Source organism: Planococcus citri, chromosome 5, assembly GCF_950023065.1.
Source record: "Planococcus citri chromosome 5, ihPlaCitr1.1, whole genome shotgun sequence".
In the NCBI taxonomy this organism is placed as follows: Eukaryota; Metazoa; Arthropoda; class Insecta; order Hemiptera; family Pseudococcidae; genus Planococcus; species Planococcus citri.
The window spans coordinates 31,749,442-31,775,242 of NC_088681.1; the positions used below are offsets into that span (position 1 = coordinate 31,749,442).

General features: G+C 36.0%; 2 protein-coding genes across 2 annotated transcripts in view; one reads left to right on the forward strand and one right to left on the reverse strand.

Annotated features, from left to right (window-relative positions):
* The window catches only part of cyp33 (cyclophilin-33), a 35,362-nt gene extending 20,071 nt beyond the window's left edge, over positions 1-15,291 (reverse strand). Inside the window, exon 1 of the mRNA XM_065365899.1 lies at positions 14,889-15,291. The gene's annotated coding sequence lies outside the window, so the exon portion shown is untranslated. The remainder of the gene's footprint in view (positions 1-14,888) is intronic.
* Positions 3,817-5,220, forward strand: LOC135846567 (uncharacterized). The gene is made up of 4 exons (XM_065365743.1): positions 3,817-4,079; positions 4,188-4,280; positions 4,369-4,782; positions 4,855-5,220. Exons 1-3 carry the CDS (start codon positions 4,008-4,010, stop codon positions 4,768-4,770), a joined length of 567 nt encoding a protein of 188 aa, XP_065221815.1. The 5' UTR covers positions 3,817-4,007; the 3' UTR covers positions 4,771-4,782; positions 4,855-5,220.
* Positions 15,292-25,801: the final 10,510 nt, after the last annotated feature.

The following is a 25,801-nucleotide window of genomic DNA, read 5'->3' on the forward strand; positions in this document are numbered from 1 at the left end:
TTGACATCACTCCTTTATCACTTCGTGGAAGAGTTTTATCAATTATCTTCAGCTCATAACATTTTGAATAAGTAAAGAAACAGTATTTTGGTTCGGTTTTCTATTAAAATTAAAAGGAAAAAAATCGTATTAGATTCGTAAAAGGTAGTTAACATATATGTAAAAGTAAAACAATGAAACGATGAAAAGAAATTTGAGACTTTGAACTTTATCATATCATTCTATACAAGCTAAATCAATACGTATGATCATCCAGTCTGCGAATTAGCATTGATTGATCGGCAATTAAGCTTTTCTCTCATCTCTTTTTCAGCAGCGCTAGACGCTAGATAAAAGAGTATTGTTTTTTTTCCGTTTTGACTTCCGACTATGATGAGGTACCATTCAAAAAGTACCTTTTTCAGAATCAAAATTCAAAGTTTCAATAGGAGTGGAAATTTGATGTACGTTAGATATGTAAGTGCGAATGGTATTGTTTCATCGAAGCCGACGGATATTTACAGACAGCACATAAAATGTGATTTCGATTTTTTCTGGTTTTCATCTCTGTAAGACAATAGCTCAATAGCATAGTAAGACAAGAACTTATGATGACTATGATGAGTTTTTCCCATCCTACATGGTTTTTTGAAGTACCTATTATCGCTTACGGTTACCATTACTATCTTTTTGTTCACTCATACAGAGCTGTAAATGCTTGATCAAGTTTTTTTTTATGCTTAAATGTATGACCACAGCGGTCACACGTTATTGAACTTGGTTCCATCTTACAAATTGTTTACTACGACTTACGAGCTTAATTTATTTAATTAGCTGAAAAACATGAAGAGAAAATACTAATAAAACACAAGATGAAAATAATGAAAGATAATAAGTTTATTTACATCACGAAAATCTATGCTATGACGTCATGAACACTAAAATTACGACAGCCATTTTGCAGGACCTATTCCTCTAATGAAGTGTAGCTCTTTTAGCTTACTGATTTTTGCATACTACGTACGTCATCTTTAAACTGAAAATACTCGAAATTTTCAGCGGACACATAGGTATTTTAATACATCAAAATGTTCGTTATTTTATCCTCTTTAAAATGAGCTATTACCGAAAGCTCTACATGCAACTGTTCAAAAGTTTTCGAAGTTTTAAGTTGCGAAAACAAGTTGCGGATGGTAAGTATTGAACTTTGAACTAATATTACTCGAAATTTTCAGTGGACACATAGGTATTTTAATACATCAAAATGTTCGTAATTTTATCCTCTTTAAAATGGTTGTTTACCGAAAGCTCTACCTTCAACCGTTCAAAAGTTTTCGAAGATCAAAGTTGCGAAAAGTGGTTACTGATCAAAACTACTAACTTATACTGATAACACATGATAACTGTAATAACACAATTTGACCACTTTCCGCAACTTTGAACTTCAAAAACTTTTGAACGGTTGAAGGTAGAGCTTTCGGTAAACAACCATTTTAAAGAGGATAAAATTACGAACATTTTGATGTATTAAAATACCTATGTGTCCACTGAAAATTTTGAGTAATATTTTAGTTCAAAGTTCAATACTTACCATCCGCAACTTGTTTTCGCAACTTAAAACTTCGAAAACTTTTGAACGGTTGCATGTAGAGCTTTCGGTAATAGCTCATTTTAAAGAGGATAAAATAACGAACATTTTGCTGTATTAAAATACCTATGTGTCCACTGAAAATTTCGAGTGTTTTCAGTTTAAAGATGACGTACGTAGTATGCAAAAATCAGTAAAATAAAAGTATTCATAAAATCGTTATTTTTACGCGAAATGATAAAAATTTAACATCAATCGATAGGGAATTTCATCGTCTTTAATTTGAGACCACATGAAAGTTCACCCGAACTCGCGAACAATCAAAAAAATTGCATTTTTTATATGGAAAGTTGTATGCATACAGATGCATTCTAATGTTGTTGTGTTCAAGGTTGGATGGGCAATGGCGGCTGTCCTTACCTGTATGAAATTATAGTAGCCCTACCGACGCGTATGCTGAATAAGGAATAAGCTGATAGCAGTGATAGCGAACAGGAGGCCTATTATGAAATCGCGTTACCATAACGAAATTCGTTAGGGATTCGTTAGGTACAGTGTTGGCCATAACGATATTTTTTTTTGTTCCGTTATTTCGTTACGTTACAAAATTTATATTTTTTTAGTTACGTTTTTCGTTATGGTATTTTGTAACGAAAAAATTGCTGTAACGGTATTTTTCGTTACACCTGTATTTACATTTTTTCGTTACGTTATTTTCGTTATTTCCGTTACAATTTTTTCGTTACAGAAGTGTTTTTTCAACGTATATTTTGATGTAAAATGCATTTGTGGCGGAAAAAATGTGACAAAAATAACGAAAATAACGTTACAAGAAGGTTCAAATACCAGTGTAACGAAAAATATAGCGTTACAGCACTCAAAATCAGACAAATGAAAACACTGAAAACTCATTTTAGTCATTTTTTTTGACTTCACTTCAAATTTTCATAGCTAGAGCTACACAAATCAGAGTTTTTTAAGGGTTTGTTTTGTAATTTGTAACTAAAAAAATAACGAAAAAGGTAACAAAATTTTTCCGTTTTTTGTTACGTTACTTTCAGAAAAATATCGTTACGTTACGTTTCAGTTACACAACATCACATGATTAAAATAACGTTTTCGTTACAGTTCCGTTACCTGTAACGAAAAAAATTTCGTTATTTTCGTTTTTCGTTACAGTTACCGTTACGGGACGCCAACACTGGTTAGGTACCGCTTTCGTTAAGTTCCTGTATTATGAACGATTCGTTAAGATTCAAGTTTTTCCCAATTTTGCATACCACATATGTCAACTTTAAATTGAAAATACACAACATTTTCAATGAGCACGTGCGTGTTTTTAGACACCAAAATGTTCGTAATTCTATCCTCTTCAAAATGGGGGGTTTCCCAAAGCTGTACCTCTCACCGTTCAAAAGTTCTCGAAGTTTAAAGCTGCGAAAACAAGCATGCAAGAGGTAAGTATTGAACTTCAAACTAAAATTACTCAAAATTTTGAACGAACACCTAGGTATTTTAATATCGCAAAATGTTTGTAATTTTATCCTCTTTAAAATGCTTCTGAACCGAAAGCTCTACCTTTCATCGTTCAAAAATTCTTGAAGATCAAAGTTGCGAAAAGTGGTCACTTATCAATACACTAAAAAGACTGATAACAGTAATAACACAATTTGACCACTTCCTGCAACTTTGATCTTCAAGAACTTTCAAACGATGAAAGGTAGAGCTTTCGGATACGAAGCATTTTAAAGAAGATAAAATTACGAACATTTTGCAATATTAAAATACCTAGATGTTCCTTCAAAATTTTGAGTAATTTTAGTTTGAAGTTCAATACTTACCTCTTGCATGCCTGTTTTCGCAGCTTTAAACTTCGAGAACTTTTGAACGGTGAGAGGTACAGCTTTGGGGAAAATCCCATTTTAAAGAGGATAAAATTACGAACATTTCAGTATTTAAAAACACGCACGTGCTCACTGAAAATTTCAACTATTTTATGTTAAAAGTTGACATAAGTAAACGCAATAATCCGTAAGGAAGGTTTCTTTACGATAACGACACCTTCCAACCTTTCGTTATGTAAAGAGCCAAAAACTGGTCAAACCACTTCTTAACGAACGGATAACGAATCGGTAACGAATTTCGTTATGGTAACGCGAGTTCATAATAGGCCTCCAGACTTCAGATTTCAGAACGTTCAGTGATCGAACATTTGAATCAATCGTTCGTTCGTCCATGTTCCGTATGTGCTGTGAACGTAGCACATCTCCTTCCGAACGCCTTCCCTAAAATCTGACGGATTCCTAGGTCAACGCTTCGACGACGCGTCATCTACTTTGGTAGCCATTCGTTCGCCATTGATTAAAATTTTTTTACAAATTAGTTTTTCATCTTCTAATTATTCATTTTGTTCCGGTTTTGTACTATTTTCGTTATCAACATGGTGAATCCTCCTTCCACGACGACGATGTCTATGATACCAACTACGGTTTCCATACCTGCCACGCCTACCGTAAGCTGTCCTTCGATTTTTTCCAACTTATTTTTCGAATTTTTTTCTTTATCACAGGATTCTTCTTTTAAAATATAAATTTTTAACATATACGCTTCATCGTTACAGTTACAAGAGCGTTTAGCAATGTTTGGTATTCCAAATATAACCGATGCCCCGGTTGAAACAACTGCTATAGTTGTCACGCTGCTCATGAAGCTTGTAAGTTGAAGCGAAACTTACAATTTAAAAATTCACTAGTTTACCAACGCATTAGTTGATAACCGTGGTTAAATTTTCATATGTTTAGGAAATTCAAGACGGCATATTGATAGTTGTATTCGCTCGCTCGAACCTAAAGCGATTTTGTAAAAAAATTATATCGTCTTACATGCCCGCTAAATGGAAGAAAAATCGAGCCACTTATCATGCGGCCTATAAGGCATTCTATGAGGATACAAACAAGAAATCTCCTTTCGCTGAGGCTGCGTCACACATACGTAAATCATTTACTACTGGGGCAGAACACTTCGCTAATGTCTGCACTTCATTCTATGAACGCGCATCTAAACTCATTCACAATTTAACCGAGGTGTATAACTCAGCCTACAGTACTACAGATCTCCTGCGTTTGCTCACTCACATTCCCAAGTTAGATGAGAACGAGCACCGAGCTTTACACGCGATTACATCTCTGATTGAAATAAGATAAACAATAATGAAGGTAGCACTTTTTAAGCATTTGTACACATGAGTTGTATTTTACAGATGAAATTCATATCATGTTTATTTTCAGATAGAAGTGTCTAAACTCTGGTGGGATTGTCTACTGCGTCATCTTCATCCGCTCCAGAAATAAATCGTCCGATTAATGATCGCGTCAAGCGTCGTCATTCGCCCGGAAATGGATGTTTTAATGAGAATTCCTTCGTTACGTTTTTAGCATACGTTGTACCTTATTCTAGTTATTATCTCGTAAATTGCGACATACTTTTATCCTATATTTCCTATCAATCAGGCTACCTTATTCTTAGTTATTACTATCTCATAAATGTCAGCATACTTTTATCCTATATTTCCTAACAGGCTATCATTATAAAGTTGAAAAACTGTTTCGTTTGAATCTTCTGCTATTTCCAATAAAGGGTTTTTTCTATTGTAATGTTGTTTCCTATCCTTACTTTTAACTTTTGTTAATTTCATCGTCAGAACGTAGATATCTAAATTCCTTCAAGTAGTCTGGACATTGGAGATGTGTCGATTTTCGATTAGGATTAATTTGTCAACCAACATCGCACGACGCACTGGAATACTGGAAAAGAAGATTCCCAAATTGAACGGCTGAGGCTGACGACTTATTTCTAAAACCGCTACCCTCGTAACCGCTTGTAACTAGGGTGCTCGAAGAGCCGAAGAGGGGGTAAGATCATTGTCCGGCATTTTGGTAATTTTCTTCATTTCTTGCCATTCTTGGTGAAGTGAGGTAAACAACCACCGGTAAGACGCTTAATTTTCGAAATACAGGCTGTTTTAGCGACTCGCCTCTTGTGTGAAAATTGGCCAACTTCAGTTGAACATTTCATCTAGAAATACTCGTTGAATAATTAAAATATTTAATTCATTTCGAAGCTTGAAGTTTTTACTTTCGAAATAATGAAATATCATCGATTTATTCAAAAATATGTCCTAGAAGTTGGAGTAAATTGAGGAGGTTGGTTACAAAGTTAGACAAACGCCACTTCCACAAAAATTGAGTTAGGTATTGATTCTTATAGGATTTTTAACGCTCTTTTCATTGCCGAGGTCTGTTATTTACAATATAGTTTTAAGATAGTACGTAAAAGGGTAAAAAAACGCGCTCAAAGTGTTGCCTTAGCTTCAAACACAGACATGTGCACATTGTTTTAGTTTCAAAATAAGACATATCCAGGATATGTCTGTTTTTAAAACTAGGATGATAATTGATAGGATATGTCTCATTTTGAAACTAAGATAATGTTTACATGTCCGTGTTTGAAACTAAGGCAAAACTTTGATCGCGTTTTTCAACTTTTTATGTACTATTTTGAAACTAGAGGACCTCAGAAATGGAAAGAGGGTTAAAAATCCTACAAGTATCGAAACCTAACTGATCTAGACAACTTCACTTTCAAATTATTTTCATCTTGGTTTCAAAATCAGACAAGTGCGCTTTCACCGTGCCTTGACGCACATCGCACGCAGGGTGACGCAGGATGTGACACTCGACCAATCAGACGCGTCGTTCAGAGGACCGATTCAAATGTTTTGTTTTCTCGTTACTCGTTATCTACTTTCTGTTTCTGGACTTTGAAAATTTTTAGCGCCAGCAAGGAATATTAGTATAATTATTACGTATACGTATGTCGAATGGTATGGCGATGGCGAATTAAATACTTAATTACTTATTATTCACGTCTCACGTCTATTTATTTTATTCTCATTTCCTCAAATTTCTTTCATTGTCAAGAACAATTGTCACTGACATTTATTTATCAAGTTCGAGAAGTGAAAAACTGAAAACGAAAACTATGATCGATGTAGCATCTTTCGTTAATCACACATCGATAACAAACTATTTGGCTAGATTGAAAAACAAAATCTGGCAATTAAGGTCAAATTTAGCAGGGATTTTTTTAGGTGGTTGGGCAAAAAAACAGGACTTCCTTGTCAATAATTTTTAGAAAAAAACATGTCAGGCTTGGATACAGGAGCAAAAAGCAGGACAAAATTAGCGAAAACAGGATGAGCAGGACTGCATAACATCATGGATGAGCAGAATAATCACGAAAAAAGTACATTTCAGGACAGTGTTCAACTCATTGAAAAGAAGTCAAGGATTCGTAAGTTGACTTTCTCGGGAGAATTATGAGTTTTTTAAATCTGCTCGAGTATTCACAATTTTAATATTTCAATTAATCAAGTTGCGAAATTTCTCATTTACTGCCCAAAATTTAAGACAACGATCAATTTAAAAAAAGATTCAATTTTAATTTGGGGGGAGAGGGAGGAGGGGTGAAGGAGATTCGCAAGCATAGTGACACGAAAAATTGTTGAAATTCTTAAACATTTTTGATGTTTGAAAATTTTTTTCACACATAATTTCTCAAGGCATTCAAGATTAAAAATGCGAATCAGAAAATATTTTTTTTCTTTTTCTGAAATACGTAAAAATTTTAGCTTTCAAAATTTCCCTTTCAACGCTAAAAATATTTTTTTGTTCATCTCGACCATTTTACAAAATATAAACCAACTCGACATAAACTTGGTTTTATTTTTCGAGATGATCTCAACATTAAGAAAAAAATTCTCAAATTTATGGCATTCCATTTGCCGTATCAGTGCATCAAGCAGGCTGAAAATCCAACTCTTAAATTTTTTCATGAAACAGGTCGAATAAAATTTCATATCATCGATAATATGTACTTTAAGCTAAGAACGAGGGCAAGGCAGCCATTTTGTAAAAATTGTGCCTTGAAACTGCAGAACATTTTCCGAACGTTTTTCTTAAATTAATACAGCTGCTTATATTATGTATTTGTGTACCACTTTACTTGACTGCGACATTTTCAAAAAAATCCGCATAAATGACGAAATTCTAGGTACTTTACTCACACGAGCATTTACTACTGGTACGAGATTCTCTAACGAATGTCAACTTTTGCGAATGACCTTTCAAGGTATCCTATATGTACCATGCACTACATACACGTACGAGTATACAATCTGACGTACCTACCTACATTACGAGTTTTTTAACCCTCGCTGTGCCCAAACCCCTTCATCATACGGTAAGCGTATCCATATTTCGTACATATACGTACAAACGTGTATCTATGTACCATATACGATGTGTATACTATAAATTGAATTTTATATTATTATATTGTTTGTCATATATACGATTAGTGTGTATAAACGTAACGATATTTTGTAAATATTTGCGTTGGTAATTTGTTTTGTTTTTATAGCGCTTGTCGTAACAAGCTCCTCGCTTCATATACGGTACGCATTGCTTTTACGGTCATGGATGGACTTTTAGGGAAAGTTACACACTCCGAATGTAAGCGAGACAGAGTGAAGCAGAAGCGCAGGCAGCGAAAGAGAACAAGAGAGCGAGAATAGCACACGCTGAAAGGCGAGAGCAATTTGATGTTACGGCTAACAAGGGAACTACCTGAACTGGCAGAAACGAAAATGAACGAATCAAAGCTAGATCGAAAGGAGACCACCTCAGGACCCCAAATACAAAATTTCAAGTGCTAAAGTTGATTTCTCGATTTTTGGTGAATTTTTGAAAATTGAAAAACCCGAAAAATTATCAATTAATACCAAAAATAGAAAATATTGATGAAAAATGGAATTTTCTCGGGAAGTGGCTCAGATGGTGTCCCTAACTCATTTACGACTATTGAAATTCGTAAAACCTCAATTCCAGTCATTCTGGAGCCTCCAGAGATTTTTCATCATTTCTCCAGAAACTTGAAATTGCTGTGGAACGGCTAAAAATCAACTTTAGCACAAATAACTTTATTTGGGGCCTATGTGGGTTGTCTTTACCCGTTTTTTGCGGTTGTCGCAAAAATCGGCGTCTGCCGGCCGGTTCAGATGTGTATTTTTGACCACTGGAAAAAATGACAAAATTTGAAAATGTCAAATATTCCATCTTTTGCGATGCTACCTACCCAAGATCGAGCTCTGACCTATTTTCGACGTTCCGAATAGGTGAAACCTCCATTTCAACCATTCTGGAACCTCCAGTGATTTTTTATCTTTTCTCCAGAAACTTGAAATTGCTGTGGAACGGCCAAAAATCAACTTTAGCACAAATAACTTTATTTGGGGCCTATGTGGGTTGCCTTTGACCATTTTTTGCGGTTGTCGCGAAAATCGGCGTCTGCCGGTTCAGATGTGTATTTTTGGCCACTGGAATAAAATGACAAAATTTGAAAATGTTAATGGACGCTCCAAAATAGTCGAAATGGAGGTTTCACCTATTTGGAACGTCGAAAATAGGTCAGAGCTCGATCTCGGGTAGGTAGCATCGCAAAAGATGAAATATTTGACATTTTCAAATTTTGTCATTTTTTCGAGTGGTCAAAAATACACATCTGAACCGGCAGACGCCGATTTTTGCGACAACCGCAAAAAACGGTTAAAGGCAACCCACATAGGCTCCAAATAAAGTGATTTGTGCTAAAGTTGATTTTTAGCCGTTACACAGCAATTTCAAGTTTCTGGAGAAAAGATAAGAAATCGCTGGAGGCTCCAGAATGGTTGAAATGGAGGTTTCACCTATTCGGAACGTCGAAAATAGGTCAGAGCTCGATCTCGGGTGGGTAGCATCGCAAAAGATGGAATATTTGACATTGGCGTTAGAAGAGAGTTCGAGTTTTTCAGCGGCTTGTGCTTCTTCCCAACCACTTTCGTCGTCGGAAGAGCCGTCTGAGTAGTCTCTAACACGGACACCTTTCAGATATTTGAGCTTTAAACCACGTTTGGTTTGAATCCTGACTGGGTGTGTCATTTTTGAGAGTTGAGACGCACATGCTGGCGGATCTGTTGTTGTTGATTTTTTAAACAGTCCATGATATGATTCACTCGAGAGTGAATACGTCTTCGTAGTGCGTTTTGACAAGTTTGAGTTTATAGCACCTGCTTGAGCAATTAGCAGATTTGTGCTTGTTTTGACATGTTTGGGATTCTCAAGGTCATTGGTGTGACATACAGGTTTTGAGGCCTGTCTTCCAGGTTGAGATTCCTGGGTTTTTTGAGGTTTGCATTCTTTCCGGTCCTTGACTTCGGATGGCGGAAGTGCATGTTGAATGACCTTGGAATTGTATGACATGGAGGTCGGATTGAAATTGACCTTGTGAGTAAAGACTTTCTCCATATTTACATACGGATGAGCTCTGTCGAATCCATCGGCACGATTTGCCTTTTGACAATTCTTATGGATTTCGACAATTTCATAAATTCCATGACATATTTGATCGTATAAGTAGCGATAAATTGACATATCCGGGTAATATTTTTGGTACACTTTTGAGAATTTGAACTTGGTTGGATCAACCAGAATCTCGTTCTTCGTACCGACAAGGGCTTGTTTATACGGTTTACCATTTTCGCTTTCGATAATTTCGTTGAGTGTGAAATTTAAAGCGGGATCTTTCCAGAATACGACTTTCGGATGTTTAGCCGCTTCGGTGAAAAGATTGCGGTAAAAGATGTATCTGGAAAGGTAAACCGGAATTTGTTTGTCTTTCCTATCTTTGGGATTTAATGGAGGAATACGGGGTTTGACAATCGGAAATAGTAATACTATCAATTCCGCCCCAGTCTCCAGGAGATAATCAATTATGGCTTGAAATTGAGATTCCACTATGCTATAAGGCATGTTACCATAATTCATCTCTGCTTGACACATTGAGATGATAAATTTTCCTTGTGATGGAAAATCTGCTTGTTTGAGTTTTTCAAGCAGGTGAGGTAAGCTAATTTGATCACGTAAATATGGCGGTGGATAAGTATCCAATGGAGAATCGCCTCGAAATAAATAGTGAGTCATACCATCACCTATCCATATAAATTCCTCAAAGATAGGCAAGGAAGTAGGGGCCGAATCGACATAACTAGGCATTGCCCCTTGGATGTCTAGTTGTTGAGGTTTTCCGACAATTCTGAATTATCGTCTGGGTGTGATCGTAAAGTCAGACTTGAGAATGTCGGTTCTAACTCTTCTACCTCCTCGTCGGACAGTTGAATAGACTCCGGTGAATCTTCACCGAGATGTAGTTCTTTGACGGGAGCGGTAAGAGGAATCGGTTGTTGGGAGGAAACTTTCGGGGTAAACCTACTCGTTTTCTGAGTTTCAGTATTGGCGTGAGTTACTTCAGCTGAAGTGACCTTGGGTTTTGAAATGACCTTGGAAGCTTCGGTCTGCTCACCGCCGTTACCAATTGACAATTGTTTGGGTTTCGCTATGCCGGAATTTAAGAAATTTGATGTTGGTTTCTTTTTTGCGGCAAGCGATATGACAATATCGTGTTGATTGGAATTACCACCGAGCAATTTCGTGAAATATTGCTGTATTGATTCCATCGTTTCTGTTTGTCCTCTGGACTTTGAATCTTTTGTCCAGGTTGAATTTTTCACAGGACCTTGAGAAACGGAATCTTTAAGGTTGGTAAGACCATAAGGATGGTTACTGTACGCTGGACCGGTGAAAGTAATCGGTACTTGGCGTTTAGGATCGACATCATCATTTGCGAAGAATTCAAGCTTAGAGATTAGCTGTTCGATAGTTTGACCTTTCTCAGTAAGATACATTCGGTATCCCACCGGAGCCTTATTGACTAATAAGTCGATGATATCTTCTTCGCATGGATTCGTACATTTCATCAACGTGTTCGCCCATCTGATCATTTCGTCCGCCATTTCTTTTGGACCTTCGGTGGTTACGAAGTGATATTCACAATAATCGATAGCGTCACGTTGATGAGTTCTATCCCAGTAGAAATCGAAAAATCGTTGTAAGAGTACGTCATATGAGTCCACGGACTCGACCTTACTCTTCCATCTCTCGGCATCTTTATTTTTAATGACCCCTTTAAACGCGAAGACCTTATGTTCTTCCACGATTTGGGTGTTCTTAAAGAAAGATTCGAATGACTTTACGAATTCGTGTGGGAAGAACTTCTTCGAATCGTCATAGAATATACCTGCGCTTTTCAAGGACGCAGCGTCGACAGGGAGAGTTTTAGTTTTGGACATAGCAGGTTGTATGCGGCTATTTTGAGAATATGCCTGTTTCAAGTTTGCTAACTCCGTGGCAATGACTAGGCACTCTTTGAGATGAGTATCCATTTGTCTGCCACGTAATTCCCTATCTTTATGGAAAGCTTCCGCAGTGCTCACAGCAATGTTGCGGGCATCCGTAGCTACGGAATTAGCTTTATTCGTGTGTTCTTCGGTAGCTTGAGTGAGATTTTGAGCCCATTTCTCGCATGTTTGACCGAAGTCATGAAATGCTTTGTCGATTTGCTTGATGGCCTTGGAATTTTGTTTCAAGATCTTCGCAACTGTAGCACGGTCATTTTCAAGGTCGTTGATATACCTTTCGTGAAGAATGTACCCCGTGCGGAGCTCTTTGACATTTTGAGCTTGTCGCGACCATGTTTGTTGAAACAAATCAAGCATAGGGTTGTTTTTATCGACATTTTCAGGTATCTTCGGAAAATCAGTATCAGGAGTATCGATACTATAGTGAGATTCCAACCTGAAGGGCTGTTCGTCAGAAATCAAATTCGTTTGATGTACCGATGATTGAGATGGTACTGCCTCGAGATTTGGCTGAACTGCCTTTTGACTTTTAGGCGTTTCTTTCGAATTTGATTGAATGACCTTGGGCGAGGGAAATGAGCACGAGGGCATTGCTTGAGATGCTTCGTCCTCTATTTCTTCCTCTGATTCCTTTGACTCGGAATCATTTCGGTCTTCCGACGAATTTTTGCTACCGAAAAATGAAGTTAGTGACAAAGGACTTAACTGCGAAGCAGTTTGTACTTGAATCGGTATTAACCTCACTTGAGGTTGAGTTGACTGAGAAGCGGACTGATCCTGATGGAGCTTCGGATCTGAATCACGAGTTTGATTCATAGTCACGCTTTGAGATGAATCTTTATTTTGATTCGTTGACATAATCGGGTTTGAATCTTGAGATTGATTCAAGGTCGTAGTAGGGTTTTTGACAAAATTGGGACAGGATTTCCTATGCCTGCCTAATGGACATAAACAATGAATGAACCGAGGCTTGGAACCTGTATTAGTGCGTGTTTGCATCGGCATCTTGATTGAGTAGATATGCCAAAACACGAGACAAAATATGTAAACACAAAAACCAAAAATAGATATGAAAATAATGCACGTAAAAATAGAATGAAATTATGTACACTATGAATTAACTAATTACGAAAAGATTAAAAATGAAAGAAAAGTAAAATTAAGCAAAAAAAATAGAAAGAAGGAAAAAATAGCAAAAAATAAAGAATAAAAAATAAAATAAAAAATAAAAAATGGACAGCAACTAGAAATTGCTACGTAAAAAGTGAGCAAATAAAAAGAAAAAGAAAAAATAAAACAAAATGGAAAAAAGAAAATGATATAAATCAATAAATGGTCATGCACTTGAATTCATTTATATCTGAATAAATGATAAAAAATCCGTAGAAAATAATAAATGGTCATGCACTTGAATTATTTACGACAAAATTAATAGCACTGAATTAATAGAAAAGAAAATAGTGTAATAAACTAGAAGAAATAGAATAAGAACTAAATCTAAACACACTTACTGACTACGTGGCAATAAAACTAGCTAACAGGGAGGATGAATATCGAAAAAGGGGTACTAAAACGCGCGCGAAACAAAGACTGCGGCGTTGTACGGAATACAGGCGAGGTACACCTGGATAAACAACCTTGAACTGCGCGTGCAGCTCCGTTGGATAGAGTGTAACCTTGACAAACACGAATGTGTTCTGCCACAACGACCTTGAGTGTGAGATGCTCAAAGGGCGTGGTCTTTACTGGTTTCGGCTGATGCAACAATATGGCGGCCTTACTTGTTTGCTATGACCTTGACAGTGGTCTTGGCGGGCAAAATCGCCTTGCACTCTGAGTTGGTGCATTTTTAACGTTTTCTAGGGTAGGTAGGTGGGGTAGCGGTGGTATGAGATTTTGCTACGTGACCACACTAGAGGTGACCTTGTGTGTTTTTGGCGGGAAACTTCGCCTAGTACACACCAATTGTTGTATGATGCAATATTGCGCAACAACTTGTGGTCCTCAGAAATGGACTGTAATTGACTTTTCGTCCAATTTCTGGTTATTGGAGATTATTTACAAGGGTAAGAGAAAGTGATGGTAAAGTGCTTTCTCTGGTTTTAAGCTGAAAACTGCTTAAAATTGTTTCGTTTTCGTCTCCACGCGGTCAGTTAAAGTTGTGACCTTGAGATTTTGAAAACGGAATTTTAGGGAATTGGTCGTTAGAATCGTCTTTTTAGGCACTGAAGTTGGCCTATTGGAGGGTTCTAACGAGGAATCAAGCTCGATTAACTTGACTTCACGTCTATCACTTTTTTCCAGTCAACTGACTATGTGACCTTGAAAAGTGAAAAACGTAATTTTGGGAAAAAAGATACTGACAATGATCTTTTGGGATGGGAAGGAGAATGATTCTACTCGCCTCGGCGCTGACAATGGCCTATCTGCCTTCTCTGTCGGTACAAGGCTGTACACACTTTGACCTTGAGAAAAGTGAGATATCTTTGACAATAGAAAAACGAGTAGAGATTCGTCCTTGGGGTACTGTAATAACAGTCTTCTTGAACTTTCTGAATGACAGGAGAAAAGAACAAGGGGGGAAATATCTGTGCAACGTGTGACCTTGACCATTGGTTTCACCACGTGTACACAGATATGGGTCTGAAGATCGAATTAAAGGGATTAATTAGGTCTCAGATTGACGTACTGAGGTTCTCTGTGTGAGATTCAGAGAAATTAGATGTTATCTAAGGGGAGGGAAGTTTGCACTGCATATGACCTTGAGATTGTCACGTGTGTACAAACTTTAGTTCGTATGTCGAATACTGACAGTGATTCGACTTTGAACTTTTCAGGAAAATCCGGGCGCCAATGTAATATAATATTAGCACCTGCACTGCGCCAATGTAATAATATGAATTACTACTTACGGGGGGAAGACAGGAAATACCACTTAGACGGAATATTTATACCACTATGTGGACTTACCTTTATTTGCTCGGATAGCACAGGATACACAATACAGATGAAATAGAATATTGCATATTACGATAATAAATACGGTTTTGGTTACTCAAGAGGTATTTATTTACGTTAAATTAACACAAATTACTCCCTTAAAGGGTACTTTTACACAATTAACTCCCGCGATGGGGTACTTTAAACATTAACCTAACTCCCGCGATGGGGTATATTAACAAAACTCCCGCGAACGGGTAAATTAACTCATTTAAGATAAAGATGGGTGGTAATTAAACCGAACACGGATGGCGAGCTGTCCTTTGTCCTCTTGATCAGGGAGAACGAGCACGGAGATACACGTTGGTGTCTCTCCTAGCTATAAGAACAGACTCACGCTACCAGTACTGTCGACTGACTTAACAGACTAGTACCAGCAGACTAACTCGTTCTCCTCTACGTAGCTCGGACGGAGCTCCGCTTACGAGGACGGACGCAGTGTTACCACAGTAGTAGACCCTAATTGTACGTTGACACCAGGTTGGCCATATGCACTATCACACGAAATTTAAAACTAACGAGAATAACGAATACGCGAACTATTTTTAACAGCCAATGATTTTTACGAATTTTAAACTCTTAAAATAGCCAACAATTTGTTTCACGCGATTTTACGTAAACCGAATTTAAGAGGATAAAATCCTCATAAACTTAACCAACTATAATTAACGCGTAAACAGAATTTCAAACTCTCGAAAATGAAACATGATTTTTTATTTTAAATAAATAATAAATTATCGATTAATATCGATACCGTTTCAGTTACACGATCAATTTTGCCAACACAAATGGCGATGGAAAGCTGAAATTTACTCTACACTCCAATTTTAACACTCTCTGAAGACGACTTCAGGTGGGTTCAAGTCATTTTGGAGCCTCCAGCGACCTTTTGAAAATTACTGGAGGATCCAGCAGATTTTTTAAACTTTAAACTTTTACAAAATTTCATCATTGGAGATTGAACGTGACATTTATTTCGCAGAGTAATTTCAATGCGATATAAAGTCGCATACATGGCGGTTTCAAATGGTTTTGAAGCTTCCAGCTATACTTTTTGGAAATTTCAATTTTCCAAAAAACGCCGTACGACCTTTCAAAAAGTCGCTGGAGGCTCCAAAACAACTTGAAATCCACCAGCAGTCGACTTCGTAGCGTATTGAAATTAGTTTGCAGAATGAATTTCTACTTCCCATCTCCGTTTTCGAGTTTCAAAAAAATCTACTAGATTCAGTCATTTTCAAAAAGTCGCCGGAAGCTCCAAAATGACTTGAACCAACCTGAAGTCGTCTTCAGAAGGTGTTAAAATTGGAATGTGTAGATAAGTAAATTTCAGCTTTCCATCTCCATTTGATGAAATTTTGTAAAAATTTAAAGTTTGAAACTTCGATTTTTTTTCTCTCAAAAATTCAAATTATGTACAGAGACCGAGTGAGGGGGGATGAAAATTAGGGGCTTGCAACTTCAATTCAGCGTCCCCGTCAGAAAAGAAATACAAAAAAAGGCCTGCCTACTCTTGTCTACCTATCTTCCAACCAAGTTGGGTAGGAAAATGAAAGTGGTAAATAAGCACTCGAAACTCACATATTCCACTAGTAATTGACATGCTGAAAAACTTTTGTTATCATTATTTTTTTGATTAAACGGTCCTTTCACTTGAAATAGATCAAAAAATTTTTTTGAAAAAAATCAAAATTCATCAATTTTGAGCGGAACATGGCCAGAAAATTATCGCGAAACATGCGTTCCCACTAATTTGAGGTCGCTAAACATGAATTTTGATTCAAATTTCAACACAATTATACACCCTGCACTCCCCAATTCCGCCAATTGTGTTTCACCACAAATTCCACCCCCCCGCCCATTAGAAATTTTTTTTTTGAAAAAGTAATCTGCTGGCTAATTAATGATGTTCTGATTGAGCCATATACCAATTTTCAGCTTGTTCGGATGGTTTTCGGCCAAAATAACCCCAAAAAACACATTTTTATACTGTTTTTCGCCTGAGCAGGAAATATCCACTTTAAGAGTATAAGCTGTACTCCACTATACATCGCAATCTAAAAAATCCAGCAGAAATAGTGAAAAAATTAATTTTCTGGGGTTGTAATTAAACGAACAAGCTGAAATTTAGTATATGACTGTTTCAGTAGAACATTGATGTGTCTGTACACAAATTTTACAAAAAAATAAATTTTGGGACGAACTTGATGGTGAGGGTTTTTTATTTAAAGTTGGGGTAAAATAGAATCAAAATTCGAGTTCAGCGACCTTGAATTAGTGAGGAAACGTGTTTCGCGATAATTTTTTGGCCATATTTGGCCCAAAATTTGACAAATTTTAATTTTTTTAAAATTCTGTTTTGCTCAATTATAAGAAAATGGCTGTCTTAATCGAAAAAAATGCAATAACAAAACTTGTTTAGCATGCCAAGTACTAGTGGAATATGAGAGTTTCGAGTGTTAATTTCCTAATTTCATTTACCTACCCAACTTGGTGGGAAGTAGGTAGACGAAAGTTGGTAATAATCATTTGAAATCCATGTATATTTTTTTGATTAAACAATTCTTTCACTTATAAATTGATCAAAAAATAATTTTGAAAAAATTAAAATTTGTCCATTTTGAGCTAAATATGAGCAGAAAATTAACACAAAACAGGTCCCCCACTAATTCGAGGTCGCTGAACTCGAATTATGATTCCATTTCAGCCCAACTTTCAACCCAGAACTCTCACCACAAAGTTTATCTCAAGATTCGCCCCCCTCCTATTGAAATTTATTTTTTGGAAAAATTTTTGTACACACGCATCAATGAGGTACTGGAACAGTTATGTACCAGATTTCAGGCTCTTCCGACGATTACAACTTCGGAAAATGAATTTTTTCACTATTTCTACTCGTTTTTAAGATCACGATGCAAAGTGGACTACAGCTCATATACAGCACATGGATATTTCTCGCTTAGGCGAGAAATGTACCAAAAATGCGTTTTTTGGGGTTATTTTGGTCACAAACTAACCGAATGAGCTGAATTTTTGTATATGGCCGAATCAAAACACCATTGATAGGCCTGTAGATTATTTTTTCAACAAAAATAAAATTGTCAAGAGTGGGGGTGAATTTTGTGGTAAAATGCGCTTGAGGGGGCAGGGTTTACAATTGCATAAAAATGGAATCAAAATTCGAGTTTAGCGACCTCGAATTAGTGGGTAGACCTGTTTCGCATTTATTTTCTGGTTATATTTAGTTCAAAATGGACGAATTTTGATTTTTTTTTTCAATTTTTTTTTGTCCTTTTGTAAGTTAGCGATTCGTATAGTAGAAAAAGTGATCAGAACTAAACTTCTTCAACGTATGGATGTGAATAATAAAATATAAACTGTGAAAAAATCATTTTTTCGCGTTGTAACTATTAGATCAAAAATTTGAAATATAGCAATATACCTACATTAGCGATATGTTGGTACCTATACCTACTGTTTAAAAAAAAATTTTGGGGTGAAATTTGACAATGTAAGGGCTTGTTCGTATTGCAGAATTGAGGTTTAAATTGACTTCAAATTCGAATTCAGTGACCACGAATTAGGAGGGAAATAAATTTTTCGTGCAGTTATTATTATTACCTCGTTATTCTGTTCAAAGTTGATGAATTTTGATAAATTTACTCCCAAAATGGATGTTTTGAAGAATGATTTGAACGGGACCGCGATTTTCGGAAAGAGCATGGTCTAAAACCCCCAATACCAAATTTTTAGCTGCCCAACTTCATATCTCGATATTTGGCGAACGTTTGAATATTCAAAATTGACTGTTTTTGGTGATTTATGCTTTCTTCAAAAACGCACGTATTTGATGAGTAAAAATGATCAAAATAAGTCCTAAAACTGATATTAATTCCCCAAATCCAAATTTAACCATTTCCAGGCATTCTGGAGCCTTCGGCGCGATTTTTCAATTTCTCCAGAAGACGTAAATACGATGTTGGACATGCTAAAAATCGAGTTGTGTGTTATACTCGACCTGTTTCCCGAATTTATTCACATTTGAGCCGATTCTTGAAGGGACACCTCAAGAGTAGTTTTTTAACCAGCTTTTTTTCAAAATAAAAATATTCAAAAATCAAAAATTTCCAGTTCCCACGAGGGCGAATTTCATCATTTCCAACCATTCTGGAGCCTCCAGAACTATTTTTCAATTTCTCCAGAATTTTTCATTTGCTGCAGAAGATGTGAATACGATGTTGGGCAGCTAAAAATCGAGTCGTGTGTTATACTCGACCTGTTTACGATTGTGTTCACATTTGAGCCGATTCTGGAAGGGACACCTCAACAGTGGTTTTTTGGCCAGCTTTTTTCATAATAAAAATAGGTATCCGAAAATCAAAAATTTCGCGTTTGCAAGAAAATTATCGAAATATGCGCGAATCGCTGTATTTCGTCATTAATCAAGCCCACGAGGGTAAATTTCCCCATTTTCAGCCTTTCTGGAGCCCCTGGAGAAATTGAAAAATAGTTCTGGAGGCTCCAGAATGGTTGGAAATGGCGAAATTTGCCCCTCGTGGGTTTGATTCATGACGAAACACTGCGATTCGCGCAAATTTCGAAAATTTTCTCGCAAACTGGAAATTTTTGATTTTTGGATATTTTTATTTTGAAGAAAAAGCTGCTTAAAAAATCACTCTTGAGGTGTCCCTTCCAGATTCGGCTCAAATGTGAATAAATTCGTTAAACAGGTCGAGCATAACACACAACTCGATTTTCAGCTGCCCAACTTCATATTCACATCATCTGGAGCAAATTTAAAATTCTGGGGAAATTGAAAAATTGCGATGGAGGCTCCAGAATGGTTGGAAATGGTGAAATTTGGATTTGGGGAATTGATATCAGTTTTAGGACTTATTTTGATCATTTTTACTCATCAAATACGTACGTTTTTGAAGAAAGCATAAATCACCAAAAACAGTCAAATTTTGAATTTTCAAACGTTCGCCAAATATCGAGATATGAAGTTGGGCAGCTGAAAATTTGGTTTAGGGGGTGTTAGACCATGGCTCTTTCCGAAAATCGCGGCCCCGTTCACATCGGAGGCGGACACTTCATGAGGTTCCCTTGTAAGTAGGCTACTTAAAATTGGGGGTATTACCTATCACATTCGTATAAATATGTATAACGCCGGGGGAAAACATCAACACAGGTCTCGTCTCTGTCTAATCTATCCAACTTACGTTAATTTATAAAAATTAAAATTAACTACGTACTTATGTACATCTACATACATAGGTACAATATGCTTAAAATAATGATTCCGCCATTCAACCATTGGCGACTTCGCGTCTTCCTATTTCATTCATTCATGGGTGTAGATCGAGGGGGAAGGGTGAAGTCGGAAGGGTCTTTAGCAGTTTACTGTTACATTAGTATGTGTTACATAGTAGTATAAAGCTGTTAGAGGGTGTACAGAGGGAAGTAGCTGTACCATAGCTACAGTAAGCATTTCCATCCGTCGCATTTCTAAATAAACCAGTTTGAAAAAAAATCAGGATCGACCCATCCACTGCCGTCAATTAATTAGCCGGAGTGATGTGAAATTTTTTTTGAAGTTACCACCGATAAATTAAGCAAATTAATTTTCAAACTTTTTGTCAGCTGTTTAAAAAGTTAGGATCGGAGAAAGGAAGTTTAGAAGGCAAACCTCAAAAAATGATATTTTGAATTTAAAGGGGTCTATTAAACGCGATTTTATGCACATCAAATTTTTTAAAAACAGCAAAAATTCGTCTGATTGGATAATTTTTTTGACTGAAAAATTCAAACTGAATAAATTGGAAATATGTATTAGGGACGTTTATGACTAACGGTGAGTTGGGAAGGAGGAGAGGAGTTTGAAATGTCCCAAAATTTGGAAACTCAGTACTTCATTTATTTCTTTATGATGTCGAATAAAATTTGGGAGCATTTAAATTCCCTTTTTTCCCGTCAATTCCAATTTCCAAGTCTACCAATCATGCCCCAAATCATTCCAATTGGTAAATCAAAATAATTTTTTTTACAAAATGCATAATTTTTCCATTAATTTAACGTTGCTGAACACAGCCACAGGAACATTCTTACAACCAAGTACCAAAAAAATTGAATTTTTCCTTTAAAAAATCGTATCATTTCACAAATATGCGTTAAGTCCCAAAAATTGACGAAAAAAGGTAATTCAGCGACCTCAAATTAGTTAAAAACCCACCGTTGAAAATAAAAAATTTAGAAGTTCGATCACCGGCGGCATTTAATACGCATCGTGATATATTTCGTGTTAATAAAATTGCATAACCAGTTTGCCGTAAATTCGAACGACATTTTTTTTGAAAACAAAATCTTGAATTTGGTCGCAAATTAGGTTGAAATTACGAGAAAAAAAGAGGTATTGCGGCACGAAGAATTTATTCCCGAAATTCGAATTTCACCCAAGGGAACTGTTCGTTGAAAAATCACCCAATTTTGAGTTGAAAATTGAGCCGAAATTGAGACGAGATTTTTCCCACAAAAATACGAGTTACAATGACATCTTCTGACTAATTTTGGGTCGACGAATTTAAAAAAAAAACTCAAAATCAGCACTGTTTTCACAAAAAAAAAAAAAAAAAATTCAATAACTGAGCGACAAGCGTTAAAAAATCAGCTTCTAACAAAGCAAAAATCTTTGAAAAATTCCACCAGACTTTTTCTAAATCTTCAATAGGTATTTCAAAAAGTTCTTGAATTAGGCGGATTGTCCTAAGCAGGTTTCAAAAATTTTGAAGCACACGTCATGCTTCTTAAGCAGTTTAAAAGTTGTTCAAAAATCAATAATGAATGATGAAAAAAATCAAATCCAATCGATTGCTGATTAAAGATAGGTACGCAAACCATCTACATACAAATTGAACTATTTTATCAAACTACTTCGATGTTTCATTCGGTTTTCTGAGTTGAATTGAATGTGAAACCACATGAACGAAAAAACATCAACGAACGAGGAAGTAATTACAACCAGAGACTGACTTAGCTTAAACTTATGGCAAAAATTTTCCTTCAAAAAGCAGCTAATTCTCTCGTACACCTACACACCATCAATAATTCCGCAAGAAATTCAATAAAAACACGCCATAATAATTTGTTTCTCGAACTCGAACATTTCATTTTAGTTTTCGAGTACCTATGTAAGTTCGCAACATTTACCATTATTATCCATGTCCTATATCACCTACCTTGGGTTACTCTTAGATTCGAAGCAGTACCATACACTTATAAGCTTCGAAGCATAAACCTGGGCAATAAACCGCGCCGATCAACCTGAAACAGCAATCAAAGTTCTATTAATTTGAAATCTCGCCAATGAAGAAAACTGTACGGTAAATTAAAAATCCACGTGGCAAGTGCGAACGTCATTAAACAAATCAATCACACCAAAAACCACTCGATAGCTGTTGGTGATTTCGACGCAACTAGGTACACATAAAATAAACTAACAAAATTTCATTTTCAAAGGTCAACGTAACGAGTACGATGGCAGTGTGACGAGTAAACACGATATCAAGTTACTCATAAACTGTCAACACGATGGCGTTTACTTCTTAAATCAAAAAGTACTGTGTAAAATAAACCCGATGTGTTTACTCGAGGGTTTTATATAGCCTACCATATTTATTTAAACCTGCTCCATCTCGTAGACTTTCATTTCAAACGTACGACTATAGGTACACTACAAATGCCCAAGTTATATTTTCATTAAGCTAACATCGAGACTTTGTTTCAATTTATCAACATTTCCAATTACCTATAGTGTACCTAGCTGGCTACTTTCATCTATCGTAGTAGACCATCGAAAATGTTATATACGCGGGAAAAAAAACCATCCTAGTGACCCAGGTAGGCAGGTACAAGGTACATCCTTTTGTACGTTCATTACGTGTTTCTTTTCACAACACACAGACAAACAGGTATATCGGTCTGTGTAAGCCAATATAGCTAGGTACATTTTAATTAATATAGAGGTAGCGTAGTACGAGTACGATAGGACAGCGTTGGAAAAATAATTAAATTTCAATCATGCAGGGTGGTTTCTCTTTGAAATAACATGGTATCAATATCACACCGCTGCCGCCGCGGCCGGGCCGGACCGTAACAAATCAGCAGCTTTGGATATTCCATCGCGGTATCATTATTAATTCATCATCACGCAGCAGCAAACAATTAAAAACAATAACACCGAAGGGCCATCGTCGTCGGTATCGTCTTTTGTCGTATAATAATTGAAAAAGCGGCCTATACTTCCTTTGATTCAATTGTGTCAAGGCTCGAATTGGTTAACTTAATTTCCTTCGTTAAAGCAGAAAATACAACTTCACACGTAGGGCTTCAGAAATTTACAAGTTAAAGGGATTCAAGCTCGTTAACAGAAACCAGACAAATTAGGTAATAATCCCATCGCTTTAGAAGCAAAGTCTTGAAATTAATACGCAACTGTTAACAGCCGTCGTCGTCGTGTCAAAGTCGAGTGGATGTTGCGCGAAGGCGAAGGTAACCGATCATTTAGCAGAGTCATTTGACACCGTCATCCCTCTTCGCCCACAGCTCAAAGTGTCGAAAAGCTAAACATTGTTTTTAAATTTCATTTTTCATCCTGCTTTCCTCTAACAGTTTACTGTTTCAAAGACATTTCCGAAAGTATTTCGTTATATAGGAAGGTAGGTAGGTAGGTAGCAGGTAGACGAGTGTAAATTCGCGAGTCGAATATTTCAAAAATGTACAACATTTTCCATCCACCTTTTTGAATTCCGTTCGACGACGATAAAAACCTTCAAAAATTCTCACCTTTCATATTAAAAAATTGTTAGCATTTTTAAAAGAGTAAATGAATTTTTGATGGGTAAAAATAAAAATAAAAATAAAGAAATTCGAACAAAACGTGCATTGCTCCTGGCCTCCCTCCTTCGATACTTACACCGTAACTCTAGCTACGCTTTTTCCATCAAATACTCGTATACGTATGTATACAGCAGCAGTATCGTCGCATTCTTTCGGTTACTTTTTTTTTCGTGTTTTTTAACCGTTTGAGAATTTTTCATCGTTTCGATGTCGCAGTCGTCGTCTACCTACTTTTTTTTCCTCTTTCATTTTACGTAATCAAATCGTATTACCGGTACATTGATCCTTTCATTTGAGTAGAATATTGAGTATTGACAACCTTTACAGCGTGTACGAAGTTCCACGTTGGTACAGTTCAATATACCTACCTATAGATATAGAGCCACAACGTGCGAGCAAATCCTCATTTACAATTCAATTTGGCGTTTTCTTTCGTTCAATTTCCAATACTTACTGCCAAATTGCACACACGTGTAACGTTTACAACGCTCGAAATAAAAAGCCATAGCCAGCGAAATAGCAAATCTTTTCCCTTTCTCGTCCTAATTTTAGTCTAATCATTTGATACTTTTGGGGGAAAAGCTTTCGACAATATACTCGGGGTGTTGGAAAAAAAAAGTCGAGATAAAATAAAGGAGCAGAAGTATTTTAAAATTAACCAGGTAATACACAGGGTACCCGGAATCAGAGTTTTCAGACCATAATATATCAGACTGAAATTTTAGGTAAAAATCTAGAATCGCAACAAACTTCAAATAACCATGCCTATCTTGAAAATCGAAAAGAAAACAATGTTCACAGAAAAAAGTTCAATTTTGATCCAAAGGAGTGATCTTCAGACCAGCACTTCAACAAAATTCATGTTCATCATAAGAAAAAAGATTGGTCTTATTCGCAAAAAAATGCGTTTTCCCCCACGAATGTCAATTTTTAATTGAAAAAAATTATGATGATGTTATGTACAATTTTTTTTTGAGTTCTTTCAGGGTCCTTCTCTAATTGGAAGAAAACCAATTTGTTAACAATACAACAAAATCTCAAAACCGGTTATTAATTCGTAAAGACGAAATGTTCTCAAACTTCATATTTTGAACAGTTTTCCAATTTTTAATTTTTTTTTTTTTTCAAACAAAGCAAGATTTTAACAAAATATCAACATTTTTCATAGACAGGCATAATTTTGCAATTTTTTCTCAATTCGAATTAGAAAAATATTTTAGTTTGTTGACACATAAGCCTACACCATTTAGGGATTTTAAAAAAAATTATTTTTCAAATATATATATTTTCTCTTTTTAGGATCAATTTTTTCTTTTATTTTTCAAATATTTTACAGTTTCTTTTTGCACATAATAGGCCTTTCTACACCTCTTTGATTTTTTTTGATGACCTTACTTATTTAGATATTCTTTCAAATTCATTCTGTTTTCAGAGCTTAATTTTTCTTTATCCAATACCAAAAGAATTCCATACCCCGCATTAAAATTTTTTTTCACAATATCGTTTTTTTCTTCAGTAGGTAACATTTTTAAACAAAAGATAGTCACGCAATACCACATTCTTTTTCTCCATCAGATTAGGTATGTAAATTTTGTAACTTTTTCCACTTTCTGAATTATAGATATTTTTATTTATTTCAACATTTTTCTGGTGAAGAAATTTGCTTTATTTTTTCAACATTTGAAAACTGTCCAAATTTCTATTTTCAATTTTTCAAAAATGTCTCTATTTTTCTTCTATCAATGAAACTGCTACCTTTCATTTCGTCAAACGATCCAATCTTACTAAAAGATCAACACATTCAAAATTTAAAAAAAATCCTCCGTAGTTAAGAGCTTTTCCCCTACAAACCACATACCTACTTCCATTTGATTTCATTGCATCAAAAACCAATCAAACCCTAGTAATATAAATAGTGACATTCACCACTCATTTCTCCAAAAAGAAACCTCTCAATACACACAAAAGTATGAAAAAAGCCACAACAG

Coding starts and splice junctions, on each gene's coding strand:
- LOC135846567 (XM_065365743.1), top strand. CDS start 4,008: ATGGTGAATCCTCCTTCCACGACGACGATGTCTATGATACCAACTACG. Junction 4,080..4,187: donor CCATACCTGCCACGCCTACC/GTAAGCTGTCCT, acceptor TCATCGTTACAG/TTACAAGAGCGTTTAGCAAT. Junction 4,281..4,368: donor TCACGCTGCTCATGAAGCTT/GTAAGTTGAAGC, acceptor TCATATGTTTAG/GAAATTCAAGACGGCATATT.